Genomic DNA, 26,367 nt, shown 5'->3' with positions numbered 1-26,367 from the left:
AATCAAATCTTCAAGCATAATGCTTAAAATGCTAAACAATTACTTTCAGATCTGAACACAAAATAAATCCCAAAGTTGTGGTAAGAGAAATCAAAACAGAAATCACAATATTTCCATTTGCTTTTAACTCACGATGTTGAGTCCCCAGTGGCTCAGGCTTGGGTCCCACCCTCCTCTCTGCCCTCTCACAGGTGCTCACACCCACTTCTATGGATTTAAATGTCACCTGTATGTTAATGGCTCATAAACTTCTATTTCTAATACATTTTCCTCCAAGTTCCACACTCACAGACTGCCTACCTAACTCCACTTGGATATCTCAAAGCACCTCAAAACTTATATTCAAAACAGAACTTTTCATTTGCTAAACTCAATGCTTCTCCTACAGTGATTTCCATCATACGAAACAGAACCACAGCAGCTTAAGCCAGAAACCTGGCAGCCACCCTGGACTCCATCTCCTCTCTTCCCACAACCAATTCATTAACATACCAACATACCAATTCTCTTCAGGACGGAAATGAAACGTCACCTCTTCAGACAGGCCGTCCCTAACCATCCAAAACATACTGCAAACCCCCTCCCTCTCTTTCACAGGACACAGCACTCGCCACAATTTGCAATTAGATGCTTGTTTTCTCTGCTTCTTTTCTGTCTCTCCCACTTCATGAAGGAACCCAAGCTGCTTTGTCCAACACTAAATAAACATCCCCTAACTCAGTCCATCACTTCATGAACACAAAAGAGTCCTGGGAATAGCAGAGATCTGACTCTTTTAGAACCTATTATCTAAAGACTTCCAGAGTTTTCTCCGCTGCCATAAGTAGGGTTTTTCACTGCACCCATAATACACACATAATTTTCTTGCCTTTGTGCTTTGGCTTATATGTAAACATGGCTTTCTTCCTTTTGCTATAAAGCGAAATGAACTGTTTTGGTCCAACCAAAACATTATTTCCTACATGGAGTCTTCTTTAAGTGTCTCTTTAAGAAGGAAGCTCTCCTTCCTCTGAATCACCCATAGTATATTTTTCAACCTAAGAGAGCATCACATTTTAATTCTTTTAAATTTTTATTATGATTTTTTTCTATGTCTTATTATCAAGACCAATCGCTAAATTTTCTGAAGTCAGAGATCATGATATTCCACACAGCATTAAAAATGTTATGTTGAACTAGGCAGACAATCAATAAATGTCCATTTGGGTAAATCAATGAATGAGCAAATGCTTAATGATTTTTTTGGTGAGCCTATTTATCATAAGCACACACTTAACTTTCACATATTGTCATGTGAGACGAAATAAATTTTTATCCTCTGAAATAAAGCAAGAGCTAGAACATAACTAAGTAAAAGATCAATACCCAAGACTGGAATTCAGGATTAAAAGGGAGTCAAACTCGTAGAGATTAATGAGGTAAAATGTAAATAAAATTAGATTTGGAACTGTATACTAAAGTTAACCATAACCTCTATAATTTATTCTAAATATTCAAAACCCAGTTATATACTTATTCTACTATTGTCTTATAGCAAAACAAAACAAACACAGAACTTACTAACATTTATGGCTAGAGCACTATATTTCTCTTTTTTCCTTAATTGGAAATGACCATTTCAATCAATTACCACGATGAATCCATCTGAAAAAGCAATGCATCCAACAGCTGAACGGATAAATAAAATGCAGTCTACACACACAGTGTTAAAAGGAAGAAGAATCGGACGCGTGCTACAACATGGATTCGTCCTGCGGACACTGCGCTGAGTGAGATAAACCAGCCACAAAAGGCCAAACAGTTACTGTATGGGTCCACTTACGTAAGTAGCCAAATTCACAAAACGGAAAGTAGAAAGGTGGTTACCAGGGGCTGGGGGAAGGGGGGGAAGGAGAGTGATGGTTAAATGGATATACTTAACCCTACTGAACACTTAAGAAGAGCTAAGACGGTAAATTTTATGTTATGTGATTTTTTTACCACAATTTTTTTTAAAAAACCAAGCACTGATTAAAGAAGAGAAGAAATGTCTCTAAAGGTCTTTGTTTTCAACACCTCTTACTCACATTGAAAACTTACCATTGGCGGGATGACAGCAGCTCGATGCTGAAGCTGTGGCAGGTCCAGTGGATTTGGTTTTATTGGGGACGAGACCAGTATAGATCCAGTGGGGTTTAACAATGAAGGTTTTGAATCCACAGGAAACATTCTGCAAATGCAATTTAAAAAGATAAATTAATATATTCTTATTTCAAACTTTAAACATACAATCACCATAATTCCTTCTAAGTTAACATGTACACACACACACACACACACACACACACGCACACGCACACACACACATCACATTAACCTTGCATATTTGAACAGTCAGGAAAAAAATCTACAGTGCTAATTTTCTAGGTAAAGAAGCCTAACGTTGCTTTATAGGTTGAAATTTATCTGAATTTAATCATCTGCATCTAACCAACAGAACAGTCTGAACAAGGGCCATTATAAAAAGTTAGGTCCTAATTTATCATTAACATAGGTTACAAACTATGTTACCTGTAACAGAATGTTTTTCTAGGATCACAGAGTATTGTTTTAAAACATTTGAATAAACCACCATCATTTTAAAACCAAGAATTTCACCCAAAATCCCAGACTTCTGGTTTCTCATGAAAAATGGGAAGAAATGGCACTGCAGAGGCAGCACTCCCATGCAACAGCGGGCTGAACTTGCAGGGCTGCCCTCCCCACCCAGCCCGTGCTCCCCAGTCACAGCTCTGCCATCTCACACTCCACCAGCTTCACTCATTTTCAGGACATACACTTGAGTTTAGGACACCCAACGTATGAACTGGGGAAATTATATCAATACCTTACAGGCTCCATCATATTTCCCAGTGTTGTCAGTTACTGGGGAAAGATGAACATTTTAAAAGGTATAAATTGGTAAGAAAATTAGAATGTGTAAAAGAAAACAATTTACATATTACACAAAGAATAAAGATAATATTAAAGATATAGAAGACAACTGAAAGTGTTATTTTAATAGTTTGGAAGTGAAGTAAACTTTAGAGTATCATCCACAGACCACTATATATTTATAAGGAATTTCAAAATTTCACAACTACTGTCACGGTCATCTCTTAGGATGCTCCTCTCCTGTAAGATTACTGCCATCATAATTTTTCCTTCATTTATAAATTTATAAATAAGTTACCGATAAAAAAAAAAAACGTTACTGAAACCAGCAGTGCGAAACACAGGTAACTCTTATTTTAGTTGAGATATTTCAATAAAGCAGGCTTAAAAAGGGACCACACAGCTTGAATCCATTGATGTTTACTCTAAAGCCTGGGACAATTAAAATCTAGATTACTGTGACATGAGAAGAAAAGAGGGCTAGAATCTTCAATTTTCTGAAAACCAACGGTTAAGTAGGAGCCTTATATTATTTCAATTCTTGTTGATTAAAATTCTAGTATCTACCATATAAAAATCTCTTTGGAGAATCCATCACTGTTATGTTCAATATTATTCTAGTACCAAGTCCCATTCTAGAATATGTAAGATGCACAATATACTGGTTATGGACTGAAAGCACAGTGACACCAGGACACACTATGGAAGCTGAGCTCTGAGCAGAATCTGGCTGTCTCCTGAGAGCCTCTTTCTTATTAAAAAGGGGAAAAAAAGAAAAACAAAAACAAAAACCAGAGCTGAATTGGGTTTCTGGTTAAATTACGTTTTAGTCTAATTCACTTCTAGAATTTGCACCAATCCAACATTCTACTGTGATTCTAGGTGATTCCATTGCTTTCAAGGAAAAGGAAACACCCAGGAAATTATATATATTAAAGAAGTTGGCATCTACTCCTGCAAAATATGTATTTTTTACAGTAATTTTTATAAAAACCATTAAGATTATATTTGCATATTATTAATTTGACTAAAAGTACTTATAAGGTAATTTGTATTGTACCTGATATTTTGAATTGCAAATATGAATAACCTACAGTTTTAACTGATACAAAAAAGTGATCGTTATATAATGACCACTAAGTTGAATCTTGATTACGCTTTCTAACACACTTTCACTCCAGTTCCCATCTTCGCCCTCAGCATCTCTCACATGTCATGTGCAGGCCCCGCGGGCCCGGCTTGAGGCTGCTCGGCCAGGGGGCAAAGCTGGAGCCGGCGCCCCCCACCTCCACTTTCACCACCGCATCACACGGCTCTGCCACAGAAGCAGCTCAGGCCACAGCTCTGTGAGCTGACAGCCCCTTCTCTGCTATCATATGGCACGCATGTAACAAGTGATGTAGAAAGAAATTAAAATCTTTCTCATTGAAGAATAATGATCACACAATTCTTTTTGGTTACTTAATCAGGTGAACAGCATCAGAACCCAACACTAAAAGCAGAGAGAGGGACTTGCCTGGTGGCGCAGTGGTTAAGAATCCACCTGCCAATGCAGGGGACACGAGTTCAAGCCTTGGCCCAGGAAGACCCCACATGCTGCGGAGCAACTAAGCTCGTGCGCCACAACTACTGAGCCTGCGCTCTAGAGCCCGCGAGCCACAACTACTGAGCCCGTGAGCCACAACTACTGAAGCCCGTGCACCGCATCAAGAGAAGCCACCACAATGAGAAACCCGCGCACCACGACCAAGAGTAGCCCCCACTCGCCGCAACTAGAGAAAGCCCGCGCGCAGCAACGAAGACCCAACGCAGCCATAAATAAATAAATAAAGAATTTAAAAAATAAATACATAAAAGCAGACAGACTCTCTCACTTGCCAGTATTTCTACAGGAGTAACCTCAGCAGCCAGCACCACCCTGGGGTTCAGTCTGCAACCAACAGAGTAAAGAGCAGGAGGAGGTCAAGGAGGGAGCCTCACCGCTGCCTCTCGGGTTCCCCGTCCACATCCTCGTCGGCACTGCATGTGGCACTGGAGTCGTGGTCAGAGGGGAGCTCGGGCCTCGGGGCGCTCATCTGCTGGGCCACCCCTAGGTCGTCGTCTCCAGGCTCCGGCTTCTCGCTGCTTCTCTCCAGGTCTCTGTCTTTGGGGTCCCCTTCGACTCTGGAGGGACTGCTTTCTGGCATTTCAACATCCACAGCGTCAGCCTTGGCGGCCGAGGGGAGGTCCAGGGCGGAAATGCCTTCAGCCCCGCGCTCCTCGTGCTCCACATCCATCGGCTCTGCTGTGTCCACTGCCATGCTGTCGTTCGCCTGGGTCTCCACACTGTCATCCTCGGCTGCTTTTGTGCTCGCAACTGCCGGCGAGGGAGAGGCCCTGGGCACGGCGTCGGGTGTGGCCTCCAGCTCGGCCGCAGGCTCCGTGGTCCCTCGAGGAGGCGCGTTTTCAGTGCTGTCTTCGCCGGGCTTGACAGCTTCAACTGGTGAAGGAGAAGGAGCACTTTCTGTATCAGAACTATTTTCAGCACCTTAAAGATAATGATACAGCATAAAAATCTGATAATGAACACGTGTCAGGTGGTGACAGAAGCCATGCTTGAAAGTACTTGTTTAGGATGAATTATCCTCCTTTGATGACCTCACTGAAGTATTACAGCCATTGAGAAAACTAAAGTTTTTTCACAAGTAGAGTATGAAAGGGAAACATCAAATTGTCTTGGCCTTCAGAAATTGAAAGCGTAAAAGCTTTTAATGTCTAAAAATAATCCATATGAAATTTGAAAAACAAAGAAAGATAGAAAAACAAAACTAAACAAAAAACATTCCCATAAATGATAACGTTCTGGTTTATTTCTACCAGCCTGTTTCTGTGCTTTTCTTTTTACCCAGGAGAGCTAACACTAGAACAGCACCACCCAATAGTAACATAATGCACATTACATCTGTAATTTTAATTTTTCTGGTGGCCATGTTAAAAAAGTAAAAAGAGAGACAGATAAAATTAACTTCAACAATATATCTTATTTAACCCAGTATGTGCAAAATATTATCATTTTAAATGTAACCAATATAGAAACCTAGTAATAAGATGTTTTACCTTTTTTGGTACTAAGTCTTCAAAATCTGATTGTATTTCACATTTCCAGCACATCTCAATTTGGACTACAGTCGTCCCCTGGTGTCTGCAGGGGACTAATTCCAGACCAACCCCCATGCCCCCACCACGGACACCAAAATCCACGGATGCCCAGGTACGAGATGTAAAACGGCAGCATGTGCATATAACCTATGCAAAAGTATCCTCCCATATCCTTTAAATCATCCATAGATTACTTACAATTACTTGCAATACGTAATACAATACAATACCAATGCTGTGTAAATAGCTGTAAATACAATGTAAATGCTATGTAAATAGTTGCCACTCTGTGGAATTTTGCTTTTGGGAACTTTCTGGAATTTTTTTCTGAATATTTTCGACCCACAGCTGGTTGAACTGCAGGACCCTCAGATAGAGGGAAGACTGTAATCACATTTCAAGAACTCAATAGCCACATGTCTGTCTAGTGGCTACCACATTAGACAACAAAGCTCTAGAACAATATCACATAGATTTTTTAATTTATCGTTGTAACACTGGTCTTTCCCATCGTTTGTACCATTTCATAAATATACTTTTAATGCTTTTTGACATCTTTACCCAGATATCTCAAAGGAATCACAAATTCACTATGTCCTACTCTGGACAGGTATTCAACTCTCCCAAGTCCCAACTCAAGTTCTTTTTTAGTGTTTAGTATCCAACAAACAAACCAGGAACCTAGGAGTCACCTTTTAAACACTCCTCTCATTTGTCCCCATATCGTGCCTCAACGAGTCTCATAGATCTTCTCTCTAAAAATATCCCTCAAATCCAGCCATTTCTGTTCAACTTCACAACTGCCACTCAACTCCAAAACCGACTCTTCTGACCACCACCCCAGACCATTCTCTACAACAAGGCCAGAGTGAGTTTAAAAGCCAAATTTTACCAAAACTCACTCACACAGTCTCCCCCTCCCTCCCTCTTAGAACACCTCATGGAACCTCACTGCTCCCAGGATAAAGTTCCAAACTCCTGAGCGTGGCCTTGCTGCAAGCCTCCAGCCTCATCTCGAGCCCTGCATTCTCTGTGTCCCATATCACTGGCCTTCTTTCAGTTCTGTGAATGCCCCATGCGTCCCCCACCACATACTTCATACATTCTGAACGGCTTTCACCTACTTTTCCTCCTTTGGATATTAGATCAAATACCACATGCTTAAAAAAAGCCTTCTACCATTTCTTTAACAAAGTTGAATTTTGCTACTATGGCTCTTACAGCACATGTACTGATTACAGTTACAACTTTACATTTATTCACAATTATTTGATTCCCTGCTGTTGCTCCCACTAGGCTGTAAATACCATTAAGGGCAAGGATCATATATTTTGTTTATCATTTAAGTCCTAGAGACAAGCACAAGGCCGAGTGCCTGGCACAGAGCAGACTCAAACATTTACTGAAGTAAGAAGTGAATGAATGGCTGTGAATGTGTCTTTAAATTTACTTCACCTTTCCTCTAATAGTGGATCCTTGGGCTACTTCCAACTTGACACTGCTATAAATAGTTACACAGAGATGTTCACTTCAACATTGTTTTCAATTATTTTCTCAAAAAAGACTAGAAGACAACATAAAACTTTAAATCTCCCTAAAATTAATATACATATCTCCAAGGAGAATCCCAGCGGTTTGTAAGAAAACTTCTTAAACTACATAGACCAATTTATAATTTATATGAAAAAATAAGTCCCTGAGAAAATCCAAGAAAATTAGAAAAAGCATTAGCGTGAGAGAGACTTGCCTCTCCAAATTCTTAAACTTACTATGAAGCCAATGTATTACAATGTGTTAGGAACTGCCAGAGAGACAGACAAAATAAATCAGTGGTACAGAAGATAATGTCTAGGGATAGCTCCTAAAGTATGTGAGAAATTAATATATGCCAAACGTGATACTTTAAATCATTGGGTAAAGGATGATATTTAATAAGCTAGCTTTCTCAGAATTGGTTCTCTGTCTGGAAGAAAAACTACACTATGCAGAAAAATAATTTCAAATGGAATAAAGATTTTTAAAATTCTAAGAAGATAATTTAGTACACGATACAAATAACCTCAGGAGGTATGGAGAAATATTTTAAGCAAAACAGGAAACTCTGAAGCCATAAATGTATTATTTTTACATAAAAAACAGTAAAAATAAAAACTTAAATGACCATATGGGAAAGAATACTTTTCATACATAACATAGTATTTAAAAACTCTGAATGAATGAAAGAGTGAATTTGTAAATATGTACCTAACATCCGCCACGCAGGGAGCTGTTTGAGGTCCTGGTGACACTGCAGTGGGAAAAAGAAATTACTCTAATGGAGCGGAAATTCTAGTGTGAAACAGACAACGAACAATAAACACATGACATGTCAGGTGGTAATAAACGCAGTGATTAAAGAACAAAATTGGGGCCCAGTGGGTAAGGAGGCATTAGAGAGCTAATGTGACATTTCAAGAGGCCCAAAGGAAGTGGGGAAGCTCATTCCAGGTAGAGAGATTGACACGTGGAAAAGCCCCTCAAGCGGGGGCTGTCTGCTCAGGAGCAGCAAAGAGGACAGTGCGGTCAAAACACAGGGAGCAGTCGCCTCAAACCTGTCAGAACGGCCACTGTTAAAAAGACAAGAAGTAACGAGGTTGGTGAGAACGCGGAGAAAAAGGAACACGCGTGCACTGTTGGTGGAAATGGAAATTGGTGCAGCCACTATGGAAAACAGTAGAGGTTCCTCAAAAAATTAAAAATAGAACTACCATATGATTCAGCAATTCTATTTCTGGGTATTTATCTGAAGGAAAAAAAAACACCAACTGGAAAGGATACATGCACCCCAACATTCATTGCAGCATTATTTACAATAGCCAAGATATGGAAGGAACCTAGGTGTCTATCAATGGATGAAAGGATAAAGAAAATGTGTGTGTGTGTGTGTGTGTGTGTGTGTGTGTGTGTATCTTGCCATTTCTGACAACATGGATAGAACTTGAGGGCATTATGCTAAGTGAAATAAGTCAGACAGAGAAGGACAAATACTGTATGATCTCACCTACATGTGCAATGTTAAAAAAAAAAAAAAAGCATAAACAGAGAAGAGACTGGTGATTGTCAGAGGCAGGCAGTGAGGGGTGGGCAAAGTGGATGAAGGTGCGAACGATACAAGCACCTAGTTATAAAACAGTAAGCCCTGGGGATGTGACATACAGCATACTAACTACAGTTAATTATGCTGTGTTATAAACCTGGAAGTTGCTAAGAGTAGATATTAAAAATGCTCATCATGAGAAAAAACTATGCAGTGATGAATGTTAACTAGACTTTTGTGATCATTTCATGATATGTACAAATATCGAATGATTATGTTGTTAACCTGAAACTAATATAATGTTGTATGTTAATTTTATCTCAGTTAACACCAACAACAAAGAACAGAGTGAGCAGGCAGAAAGGGGTTGGCAAAGAGGCCACAGAAACCTAAGGGTCCGTTCCCGCAGGGAGCCCTCACGCATCACCACAGGTCTCTGGCTTTGATTCTGAATGAGACGCGGAAAAGTATCAGAGGATTTGGAGTACAGGAGAAACCTGATCTGATTTATATTTTATAAGGTTCACTCTGGCTGTTCTTTGGAGGAAAAAAATATAATGGAACAAACAGCAGCAAGCAGACCAATCAAGAGGCCACTGCAATAGAGATGACAGTGGCTCGGAAGCAGGGTGGCAGCAATGGAGGGAGGGGGATGTGACGAGAGTCTAAATAATGCATCTAAAGACAAGTTGACAACCCTCGCTGATGGCCCACACGTGGGGTATGAGAGAGAGCTGGCATCATTTACTGACTGAGGGAGAGACTGGCGGGAAAGTAGGTTGTAGTGGTGGGGAAACACAAGTTGGCTTTGGATGTTAACTCTTAGGTATCCAAGTAGAAATGTTAAATAGGCAGTTAGATGTATGAGCCTGGATTCAGATGAGACTTCAAGTCTCAAAAATAAAAACAAAGTCAAAAGACAAAAGCTCAGAAGAGCACCTCACACGTAGTAAGGTCTCAATATACAGCAGCAATTACTATTAGTGAAAGATGCTACCAAAATGTTGAAAGGCTAACAAAAAGCCTGACGTCATCCTCATTTCTATACGTATAGTGATGGAAACCTCAAACCCAAGGAGAAATAAAGAAGTCATTTATCTTCCAAACACAGGAGGACATGTTAGTCATCTAACATAAGCACTTTTATGATATCATCTGACATAAGCACTCTTTCAGTTATTTTATTCTTCCAAGCCACAAAAGAGTAGGAATATTTCCAAGGCACAGTGCTTCACCAAGCACCAGCCAAATGTTGACTGCCCTTTTTTCTTTCCCCCGCCAAAACACCGTAAGGAATGATTTAGAACAAGAGAACAAGAACACATCAGAATTCTGGTAAGGTTTTGGTCTTTCTGATTTAACTCATCTAGTCACAAAAGACACTCCCACGGCTAGAGGCGTGTCTCAGGAAGCCAGACATAGAGGCTCTGCCTTCAGCAGATGCCTCCCCTCTCCCGCCGGCAAGAGCCTGACCCCACAACCAACAAGAGGTCTGCAGGGTCTCCGGAAGCTGGCAGTAAGACGGGGCATAGCTCATGGACACCGCACTGTACTTTCTTTTCTCTGGCACTTTCCAAATGAAATTAAGTCAAAGGAAATAAAGATCCCACAATTCTAGGGGCAAGTTCATTTCCTATTAATAGGAAACTATTCTAGATGTCACGACACAAGCATATGTATAAATGGGCAGGACGTGACCATGCTACCCCACACTAGAGCCGACGGAAACATGATTTTAATACCTCACTTAACCTTAAATCACCTTATCTGACAATTTGAAAAAAGCTTCACACTAAGACAAAGTAACAGGAGGGAAACAGAAGGAAAAAAGTCACTTTCTGGTGCTCAGTTTTTAGGAATCTGTTAGCCCGTGCACGGATAGGCTTCTCTGTTCTGAAATAAACACGTATATGACAAATAGGCTTGGCCCTTCTTATGAACTGAATTGTGTCCCCCCCGCCCCCAAAATTTGTGTTAAAGCCCTAACCCTCAACGTGACTGTATTTGGAGATAATGACCTTAAGGAGGTAATTACGGTTAAATGAGGTCATAAGAGTGGGGCCCTAATCCAAAGATAAATTTCTATTGTTTAAGCCGCCCAGTCTGCGAAATACAGGCTTCACGTACATTTATAACCCGGGGAATACTGGCTACCAGCTACAAACCTATTAAAATTAACAAACTCTGAGGACCTCTTTCGAAGTGCCAGACACACCCTCCCCGCCAACTGTCTGCAGGACCCTCATTCTACCCCAGGGTGCGCCTGCTCCAACAGTCTCTTTACTTTTGTAACAGCTGCCTCATTTTTCACAAAACCTCACAGAATAAAGTTTACTGTTCAAAGCCAAAACCCATTTCAAGACAAATTTTAAGTTGAAAACCCAGTAATGACAACTTGTAGAAAAAAAATAATAAAACAAAATCTGAAACTCCTGGAAGGTGTAGAACCTCTTAAGCTTAAAATATAAGAGCCTACAAAGGAAAATGTAAATAGCTCTAATTACCTGCAAAGTTTAAACTCTGGTAATTTAAAGATAAAACAAAACAAAAAGCAAATGAGATGGAGGGAATATTTGCATACATAAAAACATGAACATGTTTAAGATATAATATATAAAGAGCTACTGAAATCACTGTGAAAATCCCCACTTCACAAGAGGACAGTTTACAAAAGAAATCCAAGGAAACTTTGAAAGTAATGTAAACTGAAATAAATTAGGTACCTTTTTTAATTAGGGAAAAAATCAAGAAAATATTTACTTTTCCAGGAAGTTGTCATTAATTTGTTCAAGTGACAAAAAGGATTTTATTAAGTTATTTGGGCTGATGTTTTTTTCTGCCAGTGCCTCTGGGTCATTAATACTTTTTACGTGAAAACATCAATATGACATGTGTAAGCTTTGTAAACACTGAGATAAATCAAGGTCAATGGAATAAAATAAAGAGGGAAATGTAACTGATTATACCGACTGAACCCATACGTGTGGCAATGATCCAGACACACAGACATTTTATTGATGTCGGCACTTAGTGTCTGAGGCAGGACCACCATCTTCAAGATCTTTTGGGTGTAGCACCTGGGCCGTCTTAGGAGCTACATAAATAAATATGTGTTGAGTGAACGAATAAATACATTGTGTTCACGTTTCCTTAATGAAGCAATTCCTTAGATAGTCAAATGACTAAGGTACACGTCACGCGTCTGGGCCAGCAGAAGCCACAACCAGATGGAAGATCTGAGATACCTTCACTGTCCTCGGGATTTTCCTCCTCATTGGAGGCTTCGATGTCCTCGTCCTCCTGAGCAGAAACGGTGGAAGCTACACTTTCACACTGAGACACATCTCGCTCTTCACGAGGCTTTCGTGAGGCCTAAAGGAGTAAAAAATATTGCTATTTGGGACGTAAGTAACTAAAAGGAAAGAAACAAACCTTCTCACACCTGAGGTGAGGCAGAACAGTGGCACGCACACCAGACCAGCAGGCTGCGCATGCGACAAGCGCTCTGGCTGGACTGCAGGCACCTCGCGGACCCGCTAACGGGCCTTTTGTGCAGGTGGACGGATGGCTTTCATCAAACTGACCAAAAGTTACATCCGAGCCGTTTCTGGAACTACTCATCACTATACATGTACAAATAGCCAAAACCCACAAAACTCCTGCTTTTTATTTTCATATATTTATTTTCTAATAAAAATAACGTGTTGGAATGTGGAAGACAGAAAATTATGTTAAGAAAAATAAGAACTGCTCATAATTCTAGCAGCTAGAGATTCTAAGTATATTGCTGCATTTCCTTTCAGTCTTTTACATGCATATACGTGTGTATAAATGTTTACGTACACATGTAAACAAAACAGGATGGCCCTATGTAGTTATATATCCTACCTTTTTTTAACAATATAATCATGAACTACACACACACACCTACTTTACAAATGCTTCAAGGTTACTTTTATTAATGATTCCATTACAACACTCTACCAATATATATTTCAAATTTTCCTGTTTCAAGGCACTGAGGTTGCTAATAATGCTGCAATAGCCTTCCCTCACTAGCGTTAAGGATTATGTGATTTCATAGGCAACAACTCATCGCTGTTGTTACTGAATTTCTTTTACTATTAATGAGAACAAATTCCTTTTTTTTTTTTTTTTTAGTAGGATTTTCCCTTCTGCAAACTACACGTTTACGTAAAATTGTTCATTCTTCTACTGGGGTCACTTGTCTGTAAGAGTATGTGTTTATATACATAAATGTAAGACATTAGCCATTTACTGTACTATCTATAGGGTCCCGGCCCTGGCAGTCCTCTGTTCTGTGCCTCCTACAGACCCTGCACATCACCAGGCATCAGCTGCCAGCCTCTCCCAGGGAGAGATTCCTCAGAGGTAATAGGTAACAGATTCCCACTACCATAACAACTGTGAAAAATTACCAATATTCTTATTCTTATTTCTTCTTATTCTTAGTTTAGATATGAATATGCTATTTAGGATCCAACCTAAAGCATTAATTAAGTCAAGAGAAAAATCCATTTTCTGACATCAGAGTAATAGAACTAGATGAAATTCTGAAGACCAAAAAAAAAATCTATCCTTATGTTCTGAGCAAGAACACAAGGGAAGACTCCTCTGGCTACATTTTCTAAGAAGCCTTCAGAAGGTTCCATGAATGCTCTATTTTTGAGCATTAGCTAACAGCTACTCTATGGGTTTTCTCAGTGCCCAATCTGTACCCTCCTCTGGCAGCATCCACCCATTCTGTGGGGCGCTGTCCTGGACGGCTGCAGAAGAGACAGCAATTTACCATGACTGCGACATCCCTCTCTTCACACGCAGTGAGCTACTGTACCTCCAGACCCCTTCTTCATTATATGAGAGTATTCGTTTTTTTTTTGTTTTTTTTTTTTTTTTTTTTTTTATTTTTTTTTTTTTTTTGAGAGTATTCGTTTTAAACGGAAATGTAACACCTATAAATCTTCCACTGAGTTTTAAAAGGTACTAGACATTTTGTCATGTTTTCCTGAAATCTTTTTAAAAAGGATAAAATGCTCTACTCAAGGTTAGTTGCAATGTGAAATCTGAAACGTATCGATACATTTTTGGTACTCTATTAAAATGCATTCCTCTATCTTGTACTTTGGTGTATTAAAGAACATTTTATGGATCTTTTATCCATACACAACATACATTGTGACATCATGAGTTGGTCACTTGGAAAATGAGTTACAGAGATTTTTTAAAATTTGGATACATTTCATTATGTATCAAAATATCACATTAGTTATTATTACCACTAATCTCATCAGAAAAGTCTGAGTATTGTGAAGATGTTAATCTCACGGTGAGAGATACACACTTTCCAAAATTCTAGTTTTTGCCTGAAAGCTGGAAATTTAAAAGTGGCAACAAATACTAATGGCTGTTTTCTTTCAAGACAGGCCCATTCATTTTTGAGAAGATGTCTGCAAAATATTCAGGTCTGAAAAACCATATTTGTTCTGTCATTCTTTTAATTAAAAATAACATTCCATGGAAAAGGGGGGGCTAGTTCAGCTTGGAACTCAAACGACACAAGAGTGCCTTCCCTGAGACCCGCTGCACCAGGACCGAGCAGAGGGTCTGTAAGGCTCAAGATTTACCAAAGCCCATTTTTAGTGGCTTCATCAAGGGCATTCTTAAGGGAAATGGCCATTTACAAAACAAAGCTGCAACTGCTTGGAGATGAGGAGGACGCTGAGCGCGGTGGTGCCCTTTGTGCTAAGGCCCCAGCACTCTCACTCACAGCTGCTTTGACACCATGGATGCAAACGTCCAGACAGTGGAAAAAGGAAACGTCTGAATATTTTTATGAAAATAGCTTTGACTTCATGGAACCCTCAAAGAGCTCTGTGAACTCTGAGAACACTGGAACTTCCTGGTTAAGGAATTTTCAATAATCTCTAATAATCTTTCAATAATTTTCAAAACTTGCCGGTTTTTAGTTTTTACCCCATGGAATCTTTCTCTCTGAGAAAATGTTTTTTAATATGCCAAATCAACTCAATCAACATGGTAAACAGAACTAGAGTTTTCAATTCAAACTCCAAAATGCTTATATTTTTCAAATCCAGCCCACAGAAACTCAAAAGTACTGAATCGCCATTAGTACTAACAGAAATTTTACTCCTTAGCAGTAAATAAACAAATCGTCAACGTGTGCCAAGAAACTAGCATTTCCCTTTACAGGGAAATGCAAATAAAAATGCAAGATACGCTGATTCACTTTGTTATACAGCAGAAACTAACACAACACTGTAAAGCAATTATACTCCAAACCAATGTTTGAAGCTCAAAAAAAAAACTAAGTAAAAAACAGTAAGTAAAAGACTCACCACCCCTGATATACTCACTTTCTGTTTATGCTGCTGCAAGAGGTTGTCAAGATTGTGTCGTCTCTTATAGTTAAAATAGAAGTTTTTACATTGGGCTTCACTTTTAGTTCCCACCATTTTGGCAATTGCTGCCCAGTTACGACCATGTTCTACTAGACCTGTATTTTAAAAACAGACCAAACATTAACTGAGTAGTCACCTGATAAAGCAAACAAGAAAAATAATAAAATCAACTTAATCCATTGCATTCACAATCATTAACACTAAAAGTGTTTTTTCAATTATTTATTGATATACTTCAATGCTTGCTGAAATGAGATTCACACAAAACTCATTAACAGCTCTATTTTTCTACCCAAAGTTAAAACATGCTCATTAATGGAAGGACTCAACCTTATCCTTGTTATGTATCTCCCAGAGTACTAGGACAATGCTGGACACACAGTAAGAGCCCAAACACTGTAAAATGAGTCATTAGGTACAGTACTTCTAAATCTTTGGAGACAGTATATCAATACAAAGTTAGTAAGGTAATCAAATGTAAGTGATTAACACAAAGTAAAGATATACTTAAGGTTCCATTTATAATCAGCATGTCTTCAGTCCATTCCCAATCAAGGATGCCCTCAAAAATATTAACCAGTTTTTTTTTCTTTTAGACCTGTTGTAATACAATACATCACAGGAACCTATGCAATCTGACATTTCTTCCAACAAATGATGCACGTATGCACACAGATACATATGTGCAACGAGTATGGATATATAAATGCATAAATACAGAGAGATATTTTAGACATAGGTGTATCCAAGCAGGAATTTCTAGTACAAATTCATTAATTCATGGGAAAACATCAATTTTTCAAGGTTAACACCAGTAGCTTCCTGCACAATGATAACTGGAAGATCACCTCCAGATCCTGCTGACGTATGACTAAAAGCTGGAAGGAGTGGGGCCTGAGCAGTCACGTGCTAGGACGTGCACCTGACAAAAGCACGCTGTGGCAGAGCTGACACCTACCTACTCCACTGTGACGCTGGGATGGTCAGATGACAGTAATACACGGAAGCATGACAGTCACAGATGTGCTAACCATGGCAATAAACTTCAAACAAAAATATTCTGAGGACAGAATGCTCTAAGCTGCTGTATTTTTGGTAAGCTTGGTTTATATGATTCTTAAACGCATTACTCATTACCAACTAAACAGAAAATAAATCTGAAATGTGTCACTAAAAGTTCAAGCTATTTGCAATAATTTCTCTTTAGAACTACAGGGTAAATCCTTCACCCCCAAAAGAGCTGGCTAATCTTTCTCAAAATTAGTTTACTTAAAAAATAATTTTTTATTTATAAACCAATTCAATTACCTATCCTTTTAGAAATTTTAGTTCAATCTCAAACTGTATATGACATTTATAAGAAACAACAGAAGAACACAAGATCCGTAAAGTTCCAGAGTAAGATGAAGGCCACACAGCTAGGAAAGTGTCAGAAGCAGAATTCAAACCTTCATCTGTCTGGCTACAAAGTCCATGCTCTCTCCTCTGAATCATTTTATATCAAACTTAGCCCTACTAAATGCAAACTGAGAAAGTATTTACCATTCTATTAAATGCAACTTTTAAATAAGAGACTTTTTATATCAAATACCTTCCAAAACTTTAATAGCATTTAATCACAACTATTCTGGAAAACTGAAAGTAGCTTACTTGCTCTCTAATAAGACATTCAAAACAAAATGAGAGAGAAAAATTCCTCAAAAGTGGGCCTCTAAAACAAGGCACACTGGGGCACCTAACAGGGAACCACACCATCGAAAAGAACTCTTAAGTGTACTTCTAAATTCTACTTACCATTGTGGAAGAACGAACTTTTTTTTTCAATTAAAAAGAAATTAGTTCCATCTCACTCATTACCAATAACCCTAAAAACAAACAAACAAAGAAAAACAAACCTGAAGAACCTGAACTACTATCATTTACCTTTTTTAGCAACTTCCATTTCTTCTTCTGTCCATCGAGAGGTCTCTACAGGTTCTGTAGAAACTGAAATAAAGACAGAACCCAGTAAGCCAGAGAAAAATGAAGTCCTTCATTCACAGATTACATGGCACCAACCGTATAATCTATAGCCTAAATATTTATCTGACATAAAGCCACTTTAAAGCATTAGGTGAAAGAAACTATGGAAATAGGATGGTATCAGCCTCTCCTCTACTGTAATAGAGGGGAAAATCCCACACTCCTCAGCGCCATGGTCTTCCTCAACGTTCTTTAACATTCCATCCATGTCCACATGTTTGAATGCGGTGCCTCCCCACTTCCTAGAGCTCCATCACTTCTCTCCTGAAGTGTCAAAAGAAGCAGTCGCCCTTCTGCTTCCTGCCCAGGCAGGCACAGTCCTCTCCTGTTCTCTGAACCCCCATTTCCCCCGAACTCCTGGAAGTCCCTGTGTTCAATCTCAGTGCCTGAAATCTAGCAAACAGATGGATCACAAACTGAACACTTTCTCCTTTACTTTAGAAAACTGAGACTCTCAGGCCTAAAATGAGCTCCTGCTATATTCTCCTTCTCAATTAACATTACTACCATCCACCCAGTCACTCCAGTTATTATCAGGATCTTCAGACTAATTTTTGAAGCCTTAGACTAATTTTTAAATCTTTCCATCCATCTACCCCTCACATGCAATGATGTATGTCAATTCTAGTCTCCTGAATACACCCCCTCGCTGCCTGGACCACTGAATGCATAATGATGCCCTTCTAGCCGGTCCCTCAGCCTCCAGCCCTTACCCCAAACACACCTCCTCCACACTGTCACCAGAGTTATCTTTCTAAGACACCAATCTAATCACAACACTCCTCTGTTTAAAAACCTCTGTAAGCTCCCTACTTTGTAAGCAAAGCAGTATATAGTTCAAACAAAGCCCACCATGATCTGCCCCCATCTGCTTGTCCAATTGTTTCCTTCACTTCATTCCTGTTATTTCCAAAACTTGCGATTTGGGCTTCCCTGGTGGCGCAGTGGTTGAGAGTCTGCCTGCCAATGCAGGGGACACGGGTTCGAGCCCTGGTCTGGGAAGATCCCACATGCTGCGGAGCAACTGGGCCCGTGCGCCACAACTACTGAGCCTGCGCGTCTGGAGCCTGTGCCCCGCAACAAGAGAGGCCGCGACGGTGAAAGGCCCGCGCACTGCGATGAAGAGTGGCCCCTGCTTGCCGCAACTAGAGAAAGCCCTCGCACAGAAACGAAGACCCAACACAGCCAAAAATAAATTAATTAATTAAAAAAAACAAAAACAAAAAAACTTGTGATTTCTTTCAGACTTCACGTTATGATAAACTTGGTACCACTGAACCACCAATGATGGTACTCATCATTAATATGATCCCTTTATAAACTAATGAAGACAGTCCTTAATAAGAAAGAGAAAAATGCCTGTACTCTTAGACTCAGTATTCCCTTGTCTAAGAATTTATTTCCATGAAAACTAATTTAACAGAAAGAAAATGCTATGTGAATAAAGATTTTTTTTTTCATTAAAGTGCTATCCATATTAGTTTTAAAGGCGGGAGGAGGTGGCCAACATCTCAGAACCACTGAAAGTGAAAATGAAGATCACTTAGAAAGTAGAAAACATTCATGACATGTGCCCAGTTAGAATATCAGGAAACAAGGTGGCACGCACTCTAGGATTACAACTAAGGAAAAAGAAAAACAGCTGTATTAGGTAGTAAGGTTGGGGCTCATGTTCTTTTTTGAAAGACTTTGATATTAAAGTCTAACAAATTTAGGGCTTCCCTGGTGGTGCAGTGGTTGAGAATCCGCCTGCCAATGCAGGGGACACGGGTTCAAGCCCTGGTCTGGGAAGATCCCACATGCCGCAGAGCAACTAAGCCCATGCGCCACAACTACTGAGCCTGCGCTCTAGAGCCCACGAGGCACAACTACTGAAGCCCACGTGCCACAACTACTGAAGCCCGTGAGCCTAGAGCCCGTGCTCCGCAACGAGAGAAGCCACCGCAATGAGAAGTCCGCGCACCGCAACGAAGAGTAGCCCCCGCTCGCCGCAACTAGAGAAAAGCCCGCGTGCAGCCACGAAGACCCAACGCAGCCAAAACTAAATAAAATACATAAATTTATTTTAAAAAAAAAATGTAAAGGCCAGAGTTTCAGATCAGCATTTCTAGGCCATCAGTATCAGAGGTCCCTCCTGCCTCATCCCAGCACTGAAACAGAATCCCAAACAAAATTCTGGCCCGTTCGCTCCAATCTCGTCCACTCACTGGGTTCTGGCGGCGGTGGCAGAGGTGGGGGTGGCTCCTCGGTGGCTGCAGCAGCCGCAGCGCTGGCAGCCGCGGCCTCACTGGTCATGGACCTGGTGACCCGGCCCTTTCGGCGGCCCTGACTGTTGGCGGTCTTTCGGCCCCGGGGCGTGGCCTGCTCTCTCTCCTCAGTCTCTTCTGCCGTACTTTCTGTCTTATCCTTTTCCTTGGTGTTTTCTCTAGAAACAACAGCAAAAGAACATTTTGTGTGATTTATAAGTATACATACACCAAAAAGCTTACAGCCTTAAAAATTCTTTAAATAGAAATTGAATAAAACTTCCCAACCTCCCAGTTACTTGGAATAACCGCTTGGGCTTCCCATCAATACAAACTCAACCCGCCCCAAAACACGCTCACCCTCCCCGCCCTGCTTCCTGCTCCCTGGTCCCCTGACCAGCAGCTGTTAACAGCACCAGCACGCTCACGACCACTCAGTTTACAGCTCTGACTTCACCTTCAGCTCTTCCCCGTGTTCGTTACTTGCATGGGAACTAGTGCCTCGTTTTGGTCCTTTCCCCTCACTGATGTTTCTCCCACCAATCCCACCACCTCTGTCTCTGCTCCCTCTGCGCGTGTGCAGTGCCTCAGTAGCCCAGTCGCAGTCTCTTACAACAGCCTTCCTGACCCCCGCATCCCCATCCATTCTCTACTGCTCGTGGACCCGTATTCTAGCACAACAGCTTTGGCAATAATCCATTTCCTCCATTCTGATCCTACCTACTCCCAAACACAGCCATGCAGCCTCCTGAGTGAAGGCTACGCTTTAGCTTTCATGAAGGCGTTACCTAACTGAACCCCAACCTCCTTCCGCTTTTCTTCTTGAGGCGTCCTACGTTCCAATCTAATGAAACCACTATCTGCCATTTCCCAAAGAGGCCTGTCCATTCACACTACTCCCTCTGTTCTACCCACACTGACCACTAGCTCCTGCAAGAAGTCCTCCAAACTATCCAGGCAGAAGGAAACCTCAACCTCTTCTCAATCTCCCAGCATACTTTACTGACTCTGCTCTTTCCTTCCAGGCTTTTTTCTTTTCCTTAAAGAGTACTTGCATCTTGCCTAATTTTTCCTACTAGATCATAAACTACCTGGGAAGAGTACATATCTTACGTATTTCTGCATCCTCCATAAGACCTAGCTCATAGCAGTAATAAATGAGCGCTTGTTAATAAACTAGGGATTTTAAGAACAAAGTCAAAACAAGATATGGCAGTAACATATGAGCAGAACCACTGACCACGTGGGAGGATAAACGTTTTACCTGAATAACTAAAAAAAAAAAAAAAAAAAAATTTATAGATATCAAGATATCATCTTCCTAAAGCACAAAATTAGAATGGCATGAGTATCCAACTCTTTAAAAAACATGGCAAGTGATTTAGGCTGCTTTAGCTGCCTCAAAATTAGATAAACCTTCAGTATTTCCAAGAGGATTATAGAAATAACAATAAATATTAAAAAGAAACAAACTACTAACACAAGCAACAACCTGTATGGAACTCACACTTATTAAGTAAAAGCAGCCACACAACAGGAGATTACGTACTGTACGATTCCATTTATATGAAATTACAGGAAAGGCAAAACAAATTAGTAGTTACCAGGGGCTGGGAATGGGGGGAGGGAAACTACTGCAAAGGAGCAGAGGGGAACTTTCCTGGGGTGATGGAAATGTTCTGAGTCACAAGTGCGGCAACAGGTACACCAGTGCATACAACTGTCAAAATATATCAACGTATATGCTTAAAAACTGGTGAAATTTAGTCTATGTAAAATTATGCCTCAATAAAGCTGATCCTTGGAGGAAAAACAAACAAAACAGCTGCTAAGGGCCTCCCCGCACCCAACCCTGCCAAAACATGTGCACAAAGATGTCAACGATAGCTGCCTCTGAGTGGCAGAATCACAGGTTAATTTTCTTTATATTTTGCTCTCTCTTCCTGATTTGCTGTAAAGAATAAGAATTATTTTTATAACCAGGAAAACAGCAACAGCAACCACAAACAAACCAGGAAATCTGGACTTCCCTGGTGGCACAGTGGTTAAGAATCCACCTGCCAATGCAGGGGACACGGGTTTGAGCCCTGCTCCGGGAAGATCCCACATGCCGCGGAGCAAGTAAGCCCGTGCGCCACAACTACTAAGCCTGTGCTCTAGAGCCCGCGAGCCACAACTTCTGAGCCCACGTGCCACAACTACTGAAGCCCACGCGCCTAGAGCCCATGCTGCGCAATAAGAGAAGCCACCGCAATGAGAAGCCCGCACGCCGAAAACGAAGAGTAGCCCCCGCTCGCCGCAACTAGAGAAAGTCTGCGCGCAGCAACGAAGACCCAGTGCAGCCAAAAATAAATTAAAAAAACAAAACAAAACAGGAAGTCTATTTTATATGAAAAATAAAATCCATAAAGCTGGAAGAGAAGGTGTTATATAAATGAAAACCATTTAGCAGCATTTTTACACTAATGTACACTACCTGAGGTTCAAAACACAAGATCCTGAGGTTCTTCCAAATCAAAGATTAAATTATACTCAGTGTATCTCAGTGATGGTGTATATTATTGTAGCTCATCCCTTCTGAAACAGAGTATGTCATGTCTGGCAAATAAGTCCATCAAGCCAAAAGTTATACTTACTGGAATATTCCACTCCTTAATTATGTCAAATAACTATTAGGTGATCAAAGCACACATCCCATTGATTCTTTTATCTAAAATTTTATACCTTCAATAGATTCAATCTCATTATTTAAAAATAACTACAACATTTAACTGTTTAACTCACTTAGAGTCCTCCTTTTCATCTTTTTCTTCTTCATCTTTCTTTTCCTCCTCTTTTTTTTCTGTTTTTTCTGCTTTATCTTCTTCTTTTTCTTCTACTTTTTCTTCTTGTGAGGGTCGGGCAATTTGCTGCTAGAATGAACCATCATTTGTAAAATTGGAAAGTAAAACAAACAGCTCCTCAAATCATAATGATGAATAATACATATCTATGCAACAAATTTATGATTAACTTATTCACCATCTACAATGTAACTAGGGGTCATGTATTAAAAATGAGTCTAATGCTCTTTAATGTAGTCTATATGTATTGCTTAAAAGGTCACACACACAAATGTTCATAGCGTCTGGATCCATCAGACAGGTGACAATGTTAAGATTCCACTTAGAAAGCTGAGGTTGGTACTCTCTTTTTGTAATTCCCACATCTAATCTGTCACTTACACATTTCAATTCTACTTGAAATTCGGTAATTTGTCAAACCATCCTCACGGTATTAGATCCTTAATATGTTCCCAAATTTTTCATCATTATGGATAATACTACAAGAAACCTCTTTATGCTTTTACTCTTTTGGGGAAACATTCATTTACTGGAAGAGTAGACAGCCATGGCCATTATCAAGACTGAAGCGATTTAGGAAAATATTATGGATATAATAAACTAAAAAGTAAAACACTCAAATGCCTAAACTGTAATTACAACTCTGTAATCGTAAATATGTATATAAACAAAGACTGGAAGAGAATAAGATTATGGACCCTTTTAACTCTGATGTCTCATTTGCTAAACCTGAGAAAAGTGAAATGAAATTGTGGTGTTTTAATTACGAAATCAAACAGCCTAATCGAACAGGACCGTACTCCAGCTCCCCCGCAGCACGCGGCCGACCAGCCCAGGTGTACCTTTGCCCACACGGTCTGCGCCCGGGCTGCCCTCAGCACACCCAGCATTTTCATGCCTTTGCTCAGAATAGAGTAAAATCTTCCTCAACTTCCGATAGCATCTCACAGTCTTTTACCACCTCCCCAGAACTACAATCTAGCTTCTTCCTTAAGACAGCTGGCCTCTCCAGAAGGGGTCCTCTCCAGAAGGGGGACCCCTTCTGGAGAGGCCTCCTTCTACACACGGAGGAAGAAGGAAGAATCTAAACCCTTCCTGCTCACGACTGCCACTTCCAGAACACTGCTCAACTGCGGTATTTAAAAACCTCCTTTTACAAATTTCAGAAAATCTACCTATGACACCTTTTTTCCTCTTTTGGTGTTACAGATTGACTCCCAAAGACTCCCAGGAGCACAGAGATGATTTTATCACATGGCTCATTATGCCATGTCGTTATTCTTCAGATTTCAAGATGCCTGTCAATGCCTTTTCTATCAACACGATATCCTACGTGTGAAATACTTTCAGGTCACTGCCATTCAGTCTCCCACAGGGAGTCACCACCGCCATCCTCAGTGGGCACTGCCCCCCCCCGACCCTATAATCCGACAGTGTGCCCTGCAACCACCGCCACTCACATCCCTCTCAGCCCACATCTCCACTGTCGCCGGTCCAGTCCTGCTTTTTGTCCTCATCACCATCTACAATCCCTTGACGCTAGGAAATTTTCACAGCCCACCAAGAACGGCATCCACTCTTCCACTCTGACCCCAGCTAAATCGTTTCCATACCATAATTCCCTCACTTACCTTACCTGACCTTCCCAGGTTCTCACCCTGGCTAACTGCCAGTTTCCTTTTCTCCTGAGTATGTATTATTGCTAGAGAAAACTAAGAAATCAGGAAGATTTTAATAGATACTTTCCAGCTGGGAATGTTTTATTCATCTGACTTCCTAGCACATCACAGTGATCCCAAGATCTGTCTGAAATGCTAATAACCTCACCCTGCCCCCCACAAACGTAGCATTCATCTGTCATTCTGAACCAACAAAATGACATACCAACAACAAACTCTGCCCCCTGCCTAGCAAGTGGGCTGCGTAACCCAGAAAACGGTTTATAGCCCTAAGAAGTGATGGGGAGGTGTCAACTCAGCTGAAGATAAGGAAAGAGGTCTACTGTCCCTTAGACTTGAACAACACATGTAACTGTATTCCCCGAATACTCTTCTGCTTCTAATGCTGACCCGGGTTTTGAAGTAAGCAAGCAATCCCCCATGTGCCCTGCTGCCTGAAACCGTCCCACAGCTGACTGGCCCCCTCCTGCAGTGCTGGTGGCTGAGAGGCAAGGGCAGCACCTGTTTCGACCAGTCAAAGGGAAGAAGAGGGCAGGATCCCTCCAGTAACGCAGCCCCCAGTCCTACAGAGTGTGTGCAAATGAGCCAAAGAAGCTGCTGGGGCTGCCAGACAGTCTGCAGAAGCGTGTGCACCTCCAGAGCAGAGCCCCACACTGAGCAGCAGCGAGTGCAGAGGGATGTGACGGAGGCCCGAGATTGCGGACAGCACTTAACCCGGGAGACAAGCATCAACACCCACAGCAAGGATGGCCACGGACACTAAGAAAGGAAGGAACAAACTCTGGTTTTCACAAGAAGTGGCTGGTACTGCTTCTGTTTCAGGCAGATCTGTAAAGAAAAGTGCCAGCCCCCATGGTCTAGGACGGAGGTTACAGGCCACACACCTCAACCCTTTCCAGCGGGCTGGCTGGAGCGGAAGTCCATGGTTTCAAAAGGAGACTCTTCAAAGGACCCTAGAGACACAGGCGCTCCCATGAGCTTCTTGTCCGGGTTCCTCCCTCCTTAAGCCCAACGCTTGATAGTCAATTAAAAAAAAGTCTCATTCTGTTAGGGAGGTTCTCCCAACATGAAACATTCCTGCCAAACAATAAGCTATTCACTCTGAATGGCAGAGCACATTATAAAACAAAATAAAAATTCCAATGAAAAAAAGTGAAAGTTACATGTATTTCATGAAGATAAATGAAGAATAGGGTCAATTTCAGCAGGGTCCTCTATAGCAAGATCAAATGCTAGGGCTTCTCTGGTGGCACAGTGGTTAAGAATCCGCCTGCCAACGCAGGGGACACAGGTTCAAGCCCTGGTCCGGGAAGATCCCACATGCTGCGGAGCAACTAAGCCCGTGTGCCACAACTACTGAGCCTGCGCTCTAGAGCCCGTGAGCCACAACTACTGAGCCCGTGCGCCACAACTACTAAAGCCCACGTGCCTAGAGCCCATGCTCCACAGCAAGAGAAGCCACTGCAATGAGAAGCCCACACACCGCAACGAAGAGTAGCCCCCGCTCGCCGCAACTAGAGAAAGCCCACATGCAGCAACAAAGACCCAACGCAGCCAAAAATAAATAAATAAATAAATTTTAAAAAGAAATATATTTTTAAAAAAAAGAAAAAAGAAAAGATCAAATGCTAGCTTATGCTGAGATTTATTACTACTACATCTGACTGGGTGTCTAACACTCATATATATTTGTTAAAATGCTCAGGTCTTTAGAAAACAAATAAATAAAGGAATTCCCACTCAGCAGACAATGAAGTTGCCAAGAAGTGAAATGACCAAACTTAAGAACAAGGAGCTAGTTAAATAACAATGTACAAGAAACAGAAAAAATGAAGTACTTCAGCCACTGAGGTTTTTTTAAAGTACTTCAGGCAGTAAACAGAAAATATCTTATGCCAATCTTATCAAAGTATTTTAATAACTAATGCCTTTAAAGCAATTGAATTGGAGACTACTTTCCTGAAGAGTGAAAGCTGTCAATCACCAAGAAGCATGTTTGGTTGAAGGCAA

At 40.8% G+C, this 26,367-nt stretch overlaps 1 protein-coding gene across 22 annotated transcripts in view; it reads right to left on the bottom strand.

Annotated features, from left to right (window-relative positions):
• Positions 1 to 26,367, bottom strand: part of NCOR1 (nuclear receptor corepressor 1) — a gene marked incomplete at its 3' end in the record, with an annotated part of 145,572 nt that overhangs the window by 42,750 nt on the left and 76,455 nt on the right. For 15 of the 22 annotated variants that reach the window (XM_082441021.1, XM_082441027.1, XM_082441005.1 and 12 more), the window contains 7 exons: positions 22,620 to 22,747; positions 19,797 to 20,014; positions 17,491 to 17,553; positions 15,523 to 15,662; positions 12,373 to 12,499; positions 4,894 to 5,440; positions 2,080 to 2,209 (listed from right to left, as the gene is read on the bottom strand). In XM_082441021.1, the coding sequence (XP_082297147.1) occupies positions 2,080 to 2,209; positions 4,894 to 5,440; positions 12,373 to 12,499; positions 15,523 to 15,662; positions 17,491 to 17,553; positions 19,797 to 20,014; positions 22,620 to 22,747 (1,353 nt within the window). The remainder of the gene's footprint in view (positions 1 to 2,079; positions 2,210 to 4,893; positions 5,441 to 12,372; positions 12,500 to 15,522; positions 15,663 to 17,490; positions 17,554 to 19,796; positions 20,015 to 22,619; positions 22,748 to 26,367) is intronic. The other 7 variants (XM_082441025.1, XM_082441024.1, XM_082441006.1 and 4 more) reach the window with 3 other exon arrangements.

This window comes from Balaenoptera physalus (assembly GCF_965194825.1).
Source record: "Balaenoptera physalus genome assembly, chromosome: 20".
NCBI classification, from domain to species: domain Eukaryota; kingdom Metazoa; phylum Chordata; class Mammalia; order Artiodactyla; family Balaenopteridae; genus Balaenoptera; species Balaenoptera physalus.
This window is presented reverse-complemented; position numbering and strand designations above follow the sequence as displayed.